Genomic DNA, 15,196 nt, shown 5'->3' on the forward strand with positions numbered 1-15,196 from the left:
GTCTGGCTTGCCTTTTTCTTAAATATGACTTTTTGAAAATCAAAAAGTTTTAGTCTTGATGAAGCCCATTATGTAAATTTTTTTGGTATATATTTTTGTGTCTTGAGAATAATTTCCTAAACCAATTTGTCAACTATTCTATATTTTCTTCTAAAATATTAGTAGTGTTAGCCCTTAAATTTTTGTCAGTGATTCATTTTAAAGTTAATATTCATATGTCAGCATAAGGTAAGGGTTTGAGTTAATTTTTATAGCTAGTGCAAGGTATGGACTGAAATTTACTTTTTCCATATTTTTTTTCCCAATTGTTCCAGGACCATTTATTGAAAAGGTTACCTGTCTCCATTGAATTACTTGGCATCTTTGTCAGAAATTGACCATTAAGTTGTCTATTCCTAGACTTGTTAGTTGGTTCCATTGATCTTTAGGTTTATCCTTATATCATTGACTTAATTACTTGAGAAATTTATACAGTCTTATTAGTATAAGTCCCCAACCTTGTTCTTTGTAATTTAAAAAAAAATCTTTTTTAAAGAGCAGTTTTAGGTTTACAGCATAATTGAGAGGAAGGTACAGAGATTATTCCATTTACTCTGTGCCCACACTGATACACAGCCTCCCTCATTATCAACATCTTTCATCAGAGAGGGTACATTTGTTACAATTGAGGAACCTGCATTGACACATGATAATCACACAAAGTGTGTAGTCACTCTGGGTGTTTTGCATTTTGTGAGTTTGGACAAATGTATAATAACATGCATATGTCATTATAGTATCACGCAGAGTATTTTCATTGTCCTAAAAATCCTCTGTGCTCTACCAACTCATCCCTCCTTTCCCTCCCCACCCCACCCCCTCAGTCCCTGGCACTAATGAATTTTTACTATCTACCCTCGCCCTTTCCGTAATGCTATGTATTTGTAATCATCCAGCATGTAATCTTTCAGGTTAGCTTCTTTCATTTAGCAATATGCATTTAGCAATATGCATTGTGACTTTTCTTGACTTTTTGTTTGTTTGTTTGTTTCTTCTGTTTGCTTTAGGTTTAGTTTTCTCTTTTTCTAAATTATTCAGATGGAATTTTAGACTTTGACTGAAACTTTTTTCTTTTCTAATATAGGCATTGAAAGCTATAAATTTCTTTTTAAGCACTGCTTTAGCTGCATCCCAGTTTTTGACCTCTTATATAATCAGTGTCCTACAGTTCAAACTAATTTCCAATTCGTCTTGTCATTTCTTCTTTGACACAATGAATATTTAGAAGTGTGTTGTTTAGTTTACAAGTTGTGTTTTTTATCTTATTGTTTCTAATTTAATTTTTTAATTGAGGTATAATTAACATAAAATACTGTATTAGTTTCTCTAATTTAATTTTATTGTGGTCAGAAATGATAACTCTTAAAGTCATTTTAAATTCACTGCAGTTTTCTTTATGTCCCAGGTATTGTCTGTGTTGTGAATTTGTATTCTGCTGTTTGTGGTATAATATTCTCTATATATATCAAGTAAGACAGGGTTATAATAATGTTATGCAGGACGTTTTGTGTTTTTACTGATTTTTTTTGTCTAGTTATTTTATGAACATTAGAGAGATGTGGTAAAATGTCCAACTATGATTGTAGAATTGTCTCTTTAATTCTGCCAGTTTTTGTTTCATTTATTTTGAAGTTTTGTTTTGGGTGCAAACACATTTATTATTTTGGATGTCTTTATTTTGAAGTTGCCTTCTAATTATGAAATGCCCCTCTTTATCTTTGTTAATACTTTTTGTTTTGAAACCTATTTTCATTAGAATCTAATGAAATGATTATCTAATGATTAGATAATGATTAAGCTAATCTAGACTTCTGATGTTTTTTGCTTGGTACATTTTTTTTCCATTAACTTCCTACCTACCTTTCAGTGTCTTAATATTTAGAGTATTACTTTTGTGGATAATACATAGTTGGGTCTTGTTTTCCTAACTGGACAATCTCTTCATTTTAATTTGAAAGTTTAATCCATTAATGTTTATGTAATCATTGACACAAATGAATTGGAGAATACCATTTCATGTTTGTTTTCTATTTATGTGTGTTTTCTTTTTGTTTTTCATTTCTTGCTTTTCTAAAGAGAATATTTGGAGATATTTTAGAATCTTTTTATTTTACTACTGATTTTTTAAAAAATTAATTAATTTATTTTTATTTTTGGCTGCGTTGGGTCTTCGTTGCTGTGCGCAGGCTTTCTCTAGTTAGGGCGAGGGGGGCTACTCTTCATTGCGGTGCACGGGCTTCTCGTTGCGGTGGCTTCTCTTGTTGCGGAGGATGGGCTCTAGGCGTGCGGTCTTCAGTAGTTGTGGCTTGCGAGCTCTAGAGTGCAGGCTCAGTAGTTGTGGTGCATGGGCTTAGCTGCTCCATGGCATGTGGGATCTTCCCAGACCAGGGATCGAACCTGTGTTCCCTGCATTGGTAGGCAGATTCTTATCCACTGCACCACCAGGGAAGCCCTACTACTGATTTTTTTTTCTTTTGCGGTATGCGGGCCTCTCACTGTTGTGGCCTCTCCCGTTGTGGAGCACAGGCTCTGGACACGCAGGCTCAGCGGCCATGGCTCATGGGCCCAGCCGCTCCGCAGCATGTGGGATCTTCCCAGACCGGGGCACAAACCCGTGTCCCCTGCATCGGCAGACGGACTCTCAACCACTGTGCCACCAGGGAAGCCCCCTACTACTGATTTTTTTAAAACTCTTTTATTGAGGTATAATTGATACAGAATACTATATATACTCATTGATATACTTAAAGAGTACACTTGGTAATTTTAACATATGTATTTACTTGTGAAACTGTAACTATCAATACATATAAGGATACATATAAGAGAGGTTCCAAATGGTGGGAAAAAGGGATGCAAAAGCTTAGTAACAAATATTCACAGCAGTGTTATTCATAATAGTCATAACATGGAAATAACCCAGATGTCCATTAGCTGATGAATGGTTAAATAAAATGTGGTATATCCACATGGTAGAATATCATTCAGCCTCAAAAAGGAATGAGATTCTGACACATGCTACATGTGTTTATCTTATACATGTAACATTGGTGAACCTCACATACGTTACGCTAGTTGAAACAAAGCCAGACACAAAAGATCACATATTGTACTGTTTCATTTATGTAAAATGTCCAAAATAGTCAAATTCAGAAAATGGTATAAAAGTGTATCAAGTAAATACTAACAGAAAGCTACTATTGCTATATTAGACAAAAGAGACTCTTAAGACAGAAAGCATTATTATACATAAAAAGAGGATCAATTTACAATGATAAAATCTTCAATTTATTAAAAGATGTAATAGTTTAAAATTTATAATTCCCTAATTACTTCATTTCAAACTGTATAAAACAAAAATTGGCAGAACTGCAAAGAGTCAAATTGATAATCATTGTGAGAGATATCATGTACCTCTCAGTAATTAATAGACCAAATGAGCATAAAATAAATTCTCTACAGATTATTTGAACAACTTTATTATATTAATCTGATCTTGTGGGCATACTTATCTAAGGCAATTATAGAATGAACACTGTTTTCAAACAAACACAGCATTTATAAAAATTGACCATATATTGTGCCTTAAATCACAACTAATTTCCAAAGTTTAGTAATATACAAAATATAAGAAACAAATGACAAAAAGATAAGCAGAGAATTTTATGTTTTTATCAAGAACTATTGTCCTAACTCTAAGCAATCTCTGGTATTAGTAAAATAAAAAATTATAGCTAACTATGTATGAACTGCAAACAGAGATATGCAGAAATCAGGAAAGTAGAAAGTCACTTCTTTGAAAAAAATAAAATTGACCAACCTGTTGCACAATTGGCCATGATAAAAAAAGACAGTGATAAAGCAATATTTAGGAATACAAAATATGATGTTATTTTAGATTCTGTAAACATTAAAGGTTAAGAGGATGAAGGCCTAAGCTTAAGAGGTAAAAGTGTAAAACTTTTAGGAGAAAACCTGTGGGAACATCTTCATGACCTGTATGAATGTTCACAGCTTTTTTGGTAATAGCCAAAAACTGGAAACAGTCTAAATGTCCATCAACATGTGAATCAACAAATTGGGATCCATCCATAAAATGGAATATTGCTTAGCAATGAAAAGGAATAAACTATTGTTAAACCAACAATGTGGTGAATTTCAAAATAATCATGCTGAGGGAAAGAATCCAGAAAAAAAAAGTATTTACTGTGTGATCCCATGTATATAAAATTTTAGGTAATGCAAGCTAATCTATAGTGACAGAACTCAGATCAGTGGTTGCCAGGGGATTGGGTCAAAGAAGAGCAGTAGGGAATGGATTTTGAAGGGCATGAAGAAGAGCATGATGGATATTACTTTTTTTCATTATGGTGATAGTTTCACATACTTCAAAACTTAGCAATTTGTATACTTTAAATATATTCAGTGTATTGTATGTCAGTTATATCTGCAGAAGACTTAAACCTGTTTAGAGTGATATGAGAAAGTTAGATGGAACTTAGTTTTACTTGTGAACATGGATATAAAAATCCATTTTTTTAGTCTTTAAGACTGATAAAAGTTAATATAAGCAGCAATTTTTGCAACTTTTTCTTTCTTCCCTTTTTAAAATTTTGTCTGAAAATTTTGTTACAGCTCTATAGTATCAACCCTCCTTGCTCTTATGGATGGATTAGACAATAGGGGCGAAATTGTTGTTATTGGTGCTACAAATAGACTTGATTCTATAGATCCTGCTCTCAGGAGACCTGGTCGTTTTGACAGAGAATTTCTTTTCAACCTTCCTGATCAAAAGGTAAGAGTTTTTGATATATTAAGATTTATTTGTGACTCAATTATGAAATATATATATATGTATACATATACTTTGAAAGTGGTATTTTATGAGTTGTCATTTTCAAAATTTTGTGCTTGTTGGATATCTTAGTTACTCCATAAAAAATTCTTGTCATTATTGAATAATTTAATCTTTTTTGTTAACAATTATCAGAAAGTTTATGATTTTTAGGAAGTAAGGGTATGATTTTTAGGTTACTATAGATGCTTACTTACTCTTTTCTTTAGTTCTCCACATTGTATTAATTATCTTGTATGACAGGTTATATGTCTCTTGTTCACCAAAGTACCTTTGTTCCCATAAAAATAACGTTTTTAGAGTAATGGTGGCTTTATGAATAAGAGCCCAATATGCAAATTCTCATAGAAATGGCTGTAACGTCTTAATTAAAAGCAGCAAATGCCATTCATTATAGTGTAGTTTTAAAAAGAACATAATAAAAAAAATAAGAACATAATTAAAACAGGGCAATGTGTAGTCATTGACTATGTAAAATGTTATTTAATATGTTATACAGAGTTCTCTTGTCCTATTTTTACTTGGCAATATTTTGGTTAGTCTTTGACCAGTTTAATCATTGACTGTCATCTTCACTGCACATTTATATTTGAGAGGGAGGGACATATTCAGAGAAGATTCTGTATTTGACAATGCTTTGCATGTATTAAACATATCAAGCCTAATTAGAACCTTTATAACACATACCTATATAAATATAGCCAAAAGAGAGCAGAGAAGGTACTACATATGAATATATATATTTATACACACACACACACACATGCACACACGAGCACTTGCTGTTATATGGCTTTGATTTTGGATCTCTGTAAAATGCCTTGTTTATGTACATAGATGTGAGAAGCTTAGTGATTAGTACAGTACAGTAGACTCTAGGGAAATGAAGGCAATGGCTCTGCTGTATAGAGCAGTCTGTGTAGAGCAGTCTCTACCTCAGTTCGACAGTCTGAACAGCCACTATATCTGTCTCAGTTTTGGATTGACGATCCAACTTATAGGCTTTTTTTTGGCACCAAGTTTATTTAGCTTTGTCAGGATGGGAAACATAGTGTATACAGCATCATTTTTGTTACCCGAGTGAGCTTCTAGGGCTGTACCAGTGCATAGAGGTACGCTTAGTTATAGGAGACAAGACTGAAGTAGTCTACTTCAGCATGGGGAAGCATCAGCTATCTTATTTGGAACATCTTACAACAGTTCAAGCACATCTTTTAGGCTCTACCAGTAGATGGGGAATATGCTTATTAGCTCTAAGAGACACAGCCAGTGTTCATTTCGGCACAGGAAAGCCATTACCTTGATTTTCCAATTATCTTCTCTAGTGTCCTAGTCATGTAGGCCTCAAAGTCCATATGCCAACCATAGTCCTCACAATTCAGGTATAGTCCACACAAATCAGAGATTTAACAGTAAACGAGGTCTAGAACAGTACTGTCCAGTTGAATTTTCTGTGATGATGGAAATGTTCTGTGGCTTACTATATTGTATAAGTATGGATCTTGAACATAGTTTTCCATGTTAATTTTAACTTTCGAAGTTTCAAGAAAACAGTGCTTAAGACCTAAACCTAAGATCATTTTTCTTGGCCTGGGTCTGTGGAAAAAACCTAGACTGGCTGTTCACCTTTTTTTCCTTAGGTAATATTTAAGGTCATGAGACTAGATGATACAATTCCTCTGTCTTAAGAAGCAGTCAGTAAGGTAAGAGGAAAACTAGGAGAGTGGGATTCTGGAAGCCAAGTGAAGAAACTATATCAATGGGGAAGGTATAATTAACTGTGTCGGATGTTGCTAAATTAAATCACATGACAGAAGATTGGCGATTGTATTTAGCATTATGTAGGTCATTGGTGAAACCTGATGGGAACAATTTCAATTAGTGGTGGGTGCAAAAAACTTGACTCGAATATGGTTAGTTTAAGAGAATGGGAGGGGAGGAATTGGAGACAGTGAATGGAGATAAATTTTTCAAAGTGTTTTGCTGTAATAAGAAGCAAAGGATTGAGGTGAGATGTTGAGCAAATTGGGGACAAGAGAAGGTGTTTTGTTATTTTTAAGATGGGAGAAATATCCCGTAGGGAAGGAAGTTTTGGTGATGAAATTGAGAAAGGAGAATTATCTTCTTGCCTTGATAGGCGAGAAGGGGGATTGGATTTAATGTATGAGTGATGAGAATGACTTTATTTTTAATTTAAAAAAATTTTATTTATTTATTTGTCTGTGCTGGGTCTTAGTTGCAGCATGTGGGATCTAGTTCCCTGACCAGGGATCAAACCTGGGCCCCCTGCCCTGGGAGCGTGGAGTCTTAGACACTGGACCACCAGGGAAGTCCCGAGAATGACTATAGATAGGAATTTGATAGTTCATCTGTTATAATAGGGAGAAGACAGAATATTGCGGGTACACATGCTAACAGGTGGACAGAGTTGGTATGGGGTACCTTTGGAAGTTTCCTTCTGATTGCTTCAGTTTTCTCAGTGGATTAGGAAGCAAGTTCTGAACGAGAGGCTGAGCGTGAAGACAGAGAAGCTATGAACTAGTCTGCTGGAAGATAGCCTCATGAATAGAATAGAGAAGGGTTAAGGGCAGTCATAAGGCTCCATTTGGTTATTAATTTAAATTGATACCAGTCAGTGTCTAATATTAGCATGCAGTTTGGGAAGTGGAATATCATGACTCTTGCTATTTGAGCAAGTGACAGTAAAAAACAAACAACAAAAAAAGTAAGTCTTGGTGCCAAATTTTAATAATTTTGTTAACTCTTTATTACCATAAAATAGCATGTACCTTCTTTATGCAGTAATGCTTAATTTCTTTTGTTTATCATCAGCAGCAGTATGATTATTGTTATAAATGTTATGTGTATATTCATGAATCCTAAAGAATGAGTGACCTGAGTTTGCCTTTGACTCTTAATAATAGAGGAAGCTACTTTCTATTAGGAGAAACCATATGATTTACTATTCTGTATGCCATATAGAGTAAATTGTAATGAAACATTTCTTGATTTAAATAATTTCTTCTATTTCTTGTTTTTATGATAAAGAAAGGAGACTCTTTATATAGAAAAAGAGAAAGGCACTTAAATGTCTCAGAGACCTGACAATAACTTTTGACTTTACGTAATTAATTTCATTTCCTCTAAATCTTTACTTATTTTGTAAAATGAAGGGATACAGATAGTTTTTTTTTTTTTTTTTTTTTTTTTGCGGCATGTGGGATATTCCCGGACCAGGGCACGAACCCGCGTCGCCTGCATCGGCAGGCGGACTCCCAACCACTGCGCCACCAGGGAAGCCCCGATAGATCTTTTTTGAGATATCTTCCAGCTTAGATTTTTTTTTGCCGTGTTTCTGATTCTCTAAGGGTCTTGAATGAGTGGTGCCCCTTCTGCTAATGAAGTCTATATAGATTCTTAATGTCATCTTCTAGACTATGTAAGCTCTGAGAATTATATTTTTTGGGGGCCTTGGTTTTATATTCTTTTAATATCTGTTCAGGCAGATATTTCAAGTTGAAAGAAAATATTTCTTACATCATTGATTTATTTTTGGTAGCTGAACACCTAACTTAGAACTTGGAATTGAAGCAATAGCTATTGATTCCAGATTTTGTCAACTTTTTGAGCAAAGTTTATCTTGAAAACTTTCAAGTTCTTTTTGTTTTTGTGCTAGACCCCAGATTCCTCACCAAGGCAATAATATTATCATCTTTGTTATAATTTGCTTTTTCATAGTTTCAAGAAACTCAAGTAGCAGTGTTGAGGAAACAAGTATACTCAATTTTTTTTTTTTTTTTTTTGCGGTACGCGGGCCTCTCACTGCTGTGGCCTCTCCTGTTGCGGAGCACAGGCTCCGGACGCGCAGGCTCAGCGGCCACGGCTCATGGGCCCAGCCGTTCCGCGGCATGTGGGATTCTCCCGGACCGGGGCACGAACCCGTGTCCCCTGTATCGGCAGGTGGACTCTCAACCACTGCGCCACCAGGGAAGCCCAAGTATACTCAATTTTAGAAAGCATTGTCTTTCCCCTGAAAGACGGCAAATGTGAAAAAAAAATTCTGATGTGACTTTTCAGGTGATTATGGACTCATACTTCAGTGTTTATTTTTTACTGTGGGAGAAAAAGAAATTTCATTTAATTTGGGACCAAGATGTTAAAATTTTGATTGTGCTATACAGTTAGATTTAAGGTAAAGAATGCTCTTTTGAAAGAAAAAAATCAAGGTAAAATTGTTTAAACCTTTCTTTTACAGTGAATTCAATTAATATTTATGGAGATTACCTTGTTATATATTAAATGTGAAAGCATTAACTAACCTACAAGATGATGTTTATTATATTTATTTACTTAATTGAAAACTTCTTCAACTTAAAACTTTAATGATACTTTATGCATATTAGAACCAAAAGGCCTGTGAAATCTAAATATAAGGTTTGTTTAAAAGATGATTATTATAACACATTAAAGTTTTTTTGTTTACATGTTTTCAAATGGTTAAAATGACTTGGAGGAAAGTGAAATTTAGTTTTGAGTTCTAGTCCTATATCAGTCACGTAGTCATATGTGCCGCTAGTCAAGTTCCTTTACCTCTCAGGATGTTAAGTATCTTAGTTTGTGAAACAAAGATCTCTGCTACATAGCTCACAGGGTTATTATGGGAATCAGAGTTGATGCGGATGCCAAGCTGTTTATGTTTCTTTTAAAATAAACAGTTGCTTTTCTGGGATATGGTTAGTTGATAAATTTGTTCCATCTAATACATTTTGGGGTTGAGGATATTTTATTTATTTGTACTTTTTTCCTTAGGCAAGATTTTATTTATCTGTGCTTTTCTTCTTAGGCAAGAAAACACATTTTACAGATCCATACCAGGGACTGGAATCCAAAATTGTCAGATGCTTTTTTAGGTGAATTGGCTGAAACATGTGTTGGTAAGTGCTACTGTTTGAATTTTTTGATTGTCATTGTTTGTTCTGATCAGCCTCCCTTTCCCCTTATGTTTGGAATGTGAATGAGTATAGTTGTGTTTTTGTGCAATAGATGGCTTTGCCTTTAAATGTAAACATTTCACTTGACGTTTGAACACTTCTAAATTAGAATTTTAGCTGCCATTAGGTGTTTTGATTATCAAAGCTCAGTGGTCATATGCCTTTCATTGAGTGCTGGATTTCCAGTATTACTACAGTGTCTCCTTTTAGGAATTGTTCCCTTTCAGAAGTTTTACTAAGAAAAATAAGCTTAAACGAGAGGTGAAGGTCCAGGGATAGGGCAGGATTGTAGTCTTTTACTTCACAGATTACATGATGGACTCATCCTCATGCTGGTGGTTTAGAAAGAAGTTGAGTGAGAGGAGTCTTCAAAGAAAATACTTAATGACATCTGCTAGTATTTCCCCAAATGTAAAACTCTCCAAGTTAATAAGTTATTCACAAAGTAGAAGATCTCCTACAGAGTGAACGAACACTACTGTCCTAAAAGGATATGGTGAGAGTGTTTTATGTACATACATGACCATACATAGGAGACGGAATTCAGAGGTTTTAGAATTCAGGGTTTTGGCTCTAATTAGGTCTGAAGTAAAAATGAATGTGGTATTAAGCAACTGAATATACACACAGGTATTTTTCCTTCATTCTTTTTCTGTCTTTTGTCTGTTTTCCTCTCATTCTCTCAAAAATATAAATTAAAAAATCTCTCCATGAACTTTTTTTAAGCATTATGAAGAAGTCCCCCTAATAAGTCCACTAACAGTCAGCAGTCTACTTGGGAAAATTTTAAAGTTACCAAAACCAAAAAGAACAACTTAGTTAAAAAATCATTGTGGTCCACCATCAAATAATTAAAACTTAAATAGAACATTAGTCCATTCAGTTAGCTACATCCGAATTATCCTCTTCATCCACAGGGACCTCCATCTCCGAAGCAGCATACCTCAGCTTTTGAACCACAAAGACCTCGACATCTTCTGGTGAGGAGAAAACGTAAATCTCTCCAGCACTACTCCAGTTTAAGCTTTGCCTGGTATAAGAGAGCATGCGCCAAACCCATTTCATGTAAATTTGGCTTGACCTTTGCAAAGCCTTGTGCTGCTTTATGGGAGAGGGTGGTATTTGGTACAAAATCCAGTCTTTGCCCTTTTTGAAATTTGACCCCTTTTATTTCCTGTTACTTTTATGATATTATTGTGTTACAGTATAGATCAGAATGGGAAATATTTGTAGATTCATCTGTGAATTTGTCACAGAATGATCCTTAACTGAAATAAGCAGAAGTCTTCAAATAATTTTGGAAATTCCCTAAGAGTAATTTTAAAATTACTTTTTTACCCTATCTGCCATCTGAAATATTATATACTCTAATTCTTCATCTTAAATATTAGACTCTCAGTTTCCTTTTTCATTTCGAAAGGCCACTCCTTCTCATTTTACCAAGTTATTTATTTTAGCTTTTAGTCTGTTTCTTAAGTTAAAAAAATTTTAAGACATACTTTTTTATAGGACTGAAAAAGTTCTCTTGCCTTTTTTGGGGGTGGCGTTGCTGGTTTAGAATCTGCTTATATATACTCTATTTTCTTACTGGAGAGTGACATAAAAATCCATTATAATTAACTGACTTCTGATTTTGATTATGACATTTATTTCATTTAAGTTCACTTTAAAAAAAAAAAACAGCAAATACAGGTCTTCCAACAGGAACGGAATAGCAATAAATTTTTAATTCATTATGAGCTTAGCACTTAGGTATCCCAAAGATGTTTTAACATGTATGGGTTCAGCTGAATGAAATTTATGCCTAACAAAAGAGTATGCAGTCTTAATGAACGACTGCAAAGATAGTTGACCTCTTGTTAGAGGTTATGGATTTGGTAACTTTTACCTTGAAATGAATTCCCAAGTACTTGGAGGTTTGCATGCATAATAGGTGTGATTTTTAGTAGTCTTCAAATAATTTGGTATCCAGAACATGTGCACAAATAGTAGGAACTTAAGGTTAATGAAGAACTTTAATCTAATCATATTTCTCTATTCATTTTCACTAAGAGGGCCAAAACAATGAAAGGGTATCTGTCAGTGTGGCATCTTAGCTTGTGGACCTTCATTGTTTGGTATTTTACTTAAAAAGTAACTTCATAAAATTTTATTACCTTTCTCTAGTTTATAACCTCTTGAATAGCTTATATTTTCATTCTTTCAGACAAATTTCCATCTTAATAGCAGTATTTAGGAATGCGTTTTCTTTGGTATCTAGCTATGTGTGTTCATCAGACTATTAGAGTTGTAATGGTAGAACTAGTATAGTTATGGAATTCTTATGGAAGGGATATTGATATTTAACATCAACTTTTAACTCTCAAAAGGCTGTATTTCAGTATTTCTAGAATAGTCATATCGTCTATTTTTCTAAACCAGGACCCTTTTGAGAGTGAAAAAATACGCTGTTAATTATGACAAGGCAAATGGCCAAAACCAGGACATGTGGTCACCCTTAATATAGCCTGTTTAGCCATGGTTATGATGTACCTTTAATTCTGTTTTAGAGTCTAGTAAGGAAAGTGTATTATTAATTCAGTAGTTCTCAATTTTTTTGTATATCAGTATCACTTGTAAAGTTTTCTCAAAATACACATTTATGATATTAAACCACCACTTAGTGATTCTGATTCATTAAGTTTGTCGGGAATCTATTTTTGACTCATTTTCATTGTTTATTCAGATGACTAGTCAAGGTTGACAACCACAGATATAAACTAGTAATTCTCATTCACAAACAAACGTAAAGAAGATAAATCCTATCATTTATAGTCTGTTGGTTATGATAATCCATGAGAAAATTTACTTCTTTATTTTTTTTCAAGGATTAGTTTATAACTAATGATGAAATTCAAACTTCCAAGCAAAAATTAGGATTTTTTAAAAAACAAAAAAGGGATTATAAGCTACACAGCAGTTCTCAAAGGGCATTCTATGACTTATATTTGTCATTGTGAGCTGACAGCTTGCCAGCACTTAAAAGACTTTAGCGATGAGATTGGTGATGATATTAACAAATGTGATTTTTTTGATATGGTTAATAAAATGTGTCAATATACAAAACATCTATTTAACTCAGTGAAGAAAATTTACTTCTTTAAGTGGAATCTATTATTGTTGATAAGCTTTAAAATTATCTTTAATAAATTAAAAAATGAACAAACATTGCTATTTATATTATTATGCCAAACGTAAATGTTATGGGCAACATTTACTACATAAAATACCTTTTAGTGGCTTTTTTCTGTTCTGCATTGTTTTTGAACGTTTTCTCTTTTTTAATTAGGTTTTTGCACTTAAAAATAGGGTCATGTAGTATGTTCACTAAGTATATATACTTTTAAAGAAGAAAAAGAAATGTGGTTTATATTTTTTTGAAGACGGTAGTTTATTCTTTACTTCCTCTGAAATGGATTATTTAGTTAACTGTTTATAACTGAGCTGGTGTTCTACAGTTATTTTGTTGAACTAATGTAACAGATGTGTATGGAACAGGAAAAGATACTTTTTGTCAGGTTCATTCATTGAGAAATAGAAAATAAAATGAGAGACGTGGTAAACTTGGTTATTCTGAAGAATTATTTGGGAGATTGATTGCTGTCATGGGGCAGTGTTAATGCTTAATCTGCTTATAGTTTTCTGAATTAAATTCTCATAGGTCATATTAAGTTTTCCCCTACCTCTGAATAAATGTTTATGAATATAGTACTTGATAGTTTTCATTGAAATTTTTAGTTACAGTGAGTAAGTTGGTTTAATAGTAAAAGAATTTAGATTTCTTAGAAAAAGAAAAGCCTAATAGATATGATTCATCCCCTTCTTTCTTGTAATACATGGTAACCTAATAGTTATACGTTTCCAAACTATAACCTTGGAGTTACTCTTTTCTTTTTTCATTCATTCTTTCACTCAAGAAATATTTTTTGGATATCTACTGAATGCCAGGCCAGGCATCGTTCTTGGTAGTTGAGATACATTTAGCGAACAAAACAAACAAATACCCCTATTCTTACAGAGGTCACATTCTAGTTGGGGAAGGCAGACAGTAAACATAATAGGTAGATGATAAGGTTGTAAGTGCTGTGGAAAAAGGAGAGCAGGGTGAGGAGTTTTCTGTTATGTGTAGGACTTGTTTAACGTGATCATTTGCCCTACTGAGGGATATAGGGATAGAATTTATTATAGATGTGTGAGTCAGTTTGATTTATATGGTTTTGTTCCTTAATGTTCTTTTTCTGCCAGTTAGTCTGGTACTATTTCTTCTCTGCTCGTAGTTTTCCTATCTAATCACCATTTTAATTTCAGTATTTAAGTGTTCTACAAGGTCATTGTGAGATATAAAAAGATAAATAAACCTGATATCACTCTTTGAAGAGCTTAGGGACTAATGTTCTGTAATTAGTTCGGGTGGTTCCTGCTGCTGGCATAACTGATAAAGGTGGCCAAATGCAGGTTTCATTGTCGATATAAAAAAACACCATGACTAGTTTGAGGTTTTCTTCCCATTTGTGGTAAAAACCTAAGAGTTCATATGTTTTTCTATGTATTTGTCGCTCAAATGAATGAAATGATTTCAGAGCACTGGTGGCTTGATCTGTTGTTTAACTACATGATCAGTTAAATATGGGTAATGGATGATACCTCATATCTTTGTAGCCCTTTGAACTAGATTATCAATCATTTTAAACTAAATATATATATATATAAAGGAAGATAATGTAGAAATTTAATGGATTCCCATTCCCTGTAATACCTTTGGAACTATCAGAGATGATCATAACTTTAAAGTATAGTTTTGGGGGTAATAAGATACTAACCTGCTTGTGGGTTGCACTCAGAGTTAGTAGTAGAATAGCTCTGATTTTGAAGTTTCCGCTTATGTATACTACTTTGTACTGCTCCATTATATGTGTTTGGAAATTAGTAATATTAGAAAAATTTATAGAAAACTGTAATGTCATGAGGACTAAACTAATAATTGGAAATATTGATGAAAGATTGATATAAAACTATTTTTTTAAAACCTTTCCTGAAAACTATTTTTTAAAAAAAAAAACTATTTTTTTAAAACCTTTCCTGAACTATTTTTTTTAAAACCTTTCCTTTTTAAAACCTTTCCTGATATAAAACTATTTTTTTAAAACCTTTCCTGAATTGTAATTGGTTTCGGCACAAAATATATGACTTGTTTTCTTTTAATATCATTAGTTCATGTGTTTGTTAATTAAAATATTCAAAACATTTTTAGTTTTAATGAGTAAACAGTTTT

The 15,196-nt window shown here is 33.4% G+C and overlaps 1 protein-coding gene across 3 annotated transcripts in view; it reads left to right on the top strand.

The window, feature by feature from the left end:
* The window catches only part of ATAD2B (ATPase family AAA domain containing 2B), a 169,841-nt gene that overhangs the window by 74,702 nt on the left and 79,943 nt on the right, over positions 1-15,196 (top strand). For all 3 annotated transcript variants that reach the window (XM_049696353.1, XM_004268079.3, XM_004268080.3), the window contains exons 14-15: positions 4,675-4,834; positions 9,738-9,828. In XM_049696353.1, coding sequence (XP_049552310.1) covers positions 4,675-4,834; positions 9,738-9,828 — 251 coding nt within the window. The remainder of the gene's footprint in view (positions 1-4,674; positions 4,835-9,737; positions 9,829-15,196) is intronic.

This window comes from Orcinus orca, chromosome 13, assembly GCF_937001465.1.
Source record: "Orcinus orca chromosome 13, mOrcOrc1.1, whole genome shotgun sequence".
NCBI classification, from domain to species: domain Eukaryota; kingdom Metazoa; phylum Chordata; class Mammalia; order Artiodactyla; family Delphinidae; genus Orcinus; species Orcinus orca.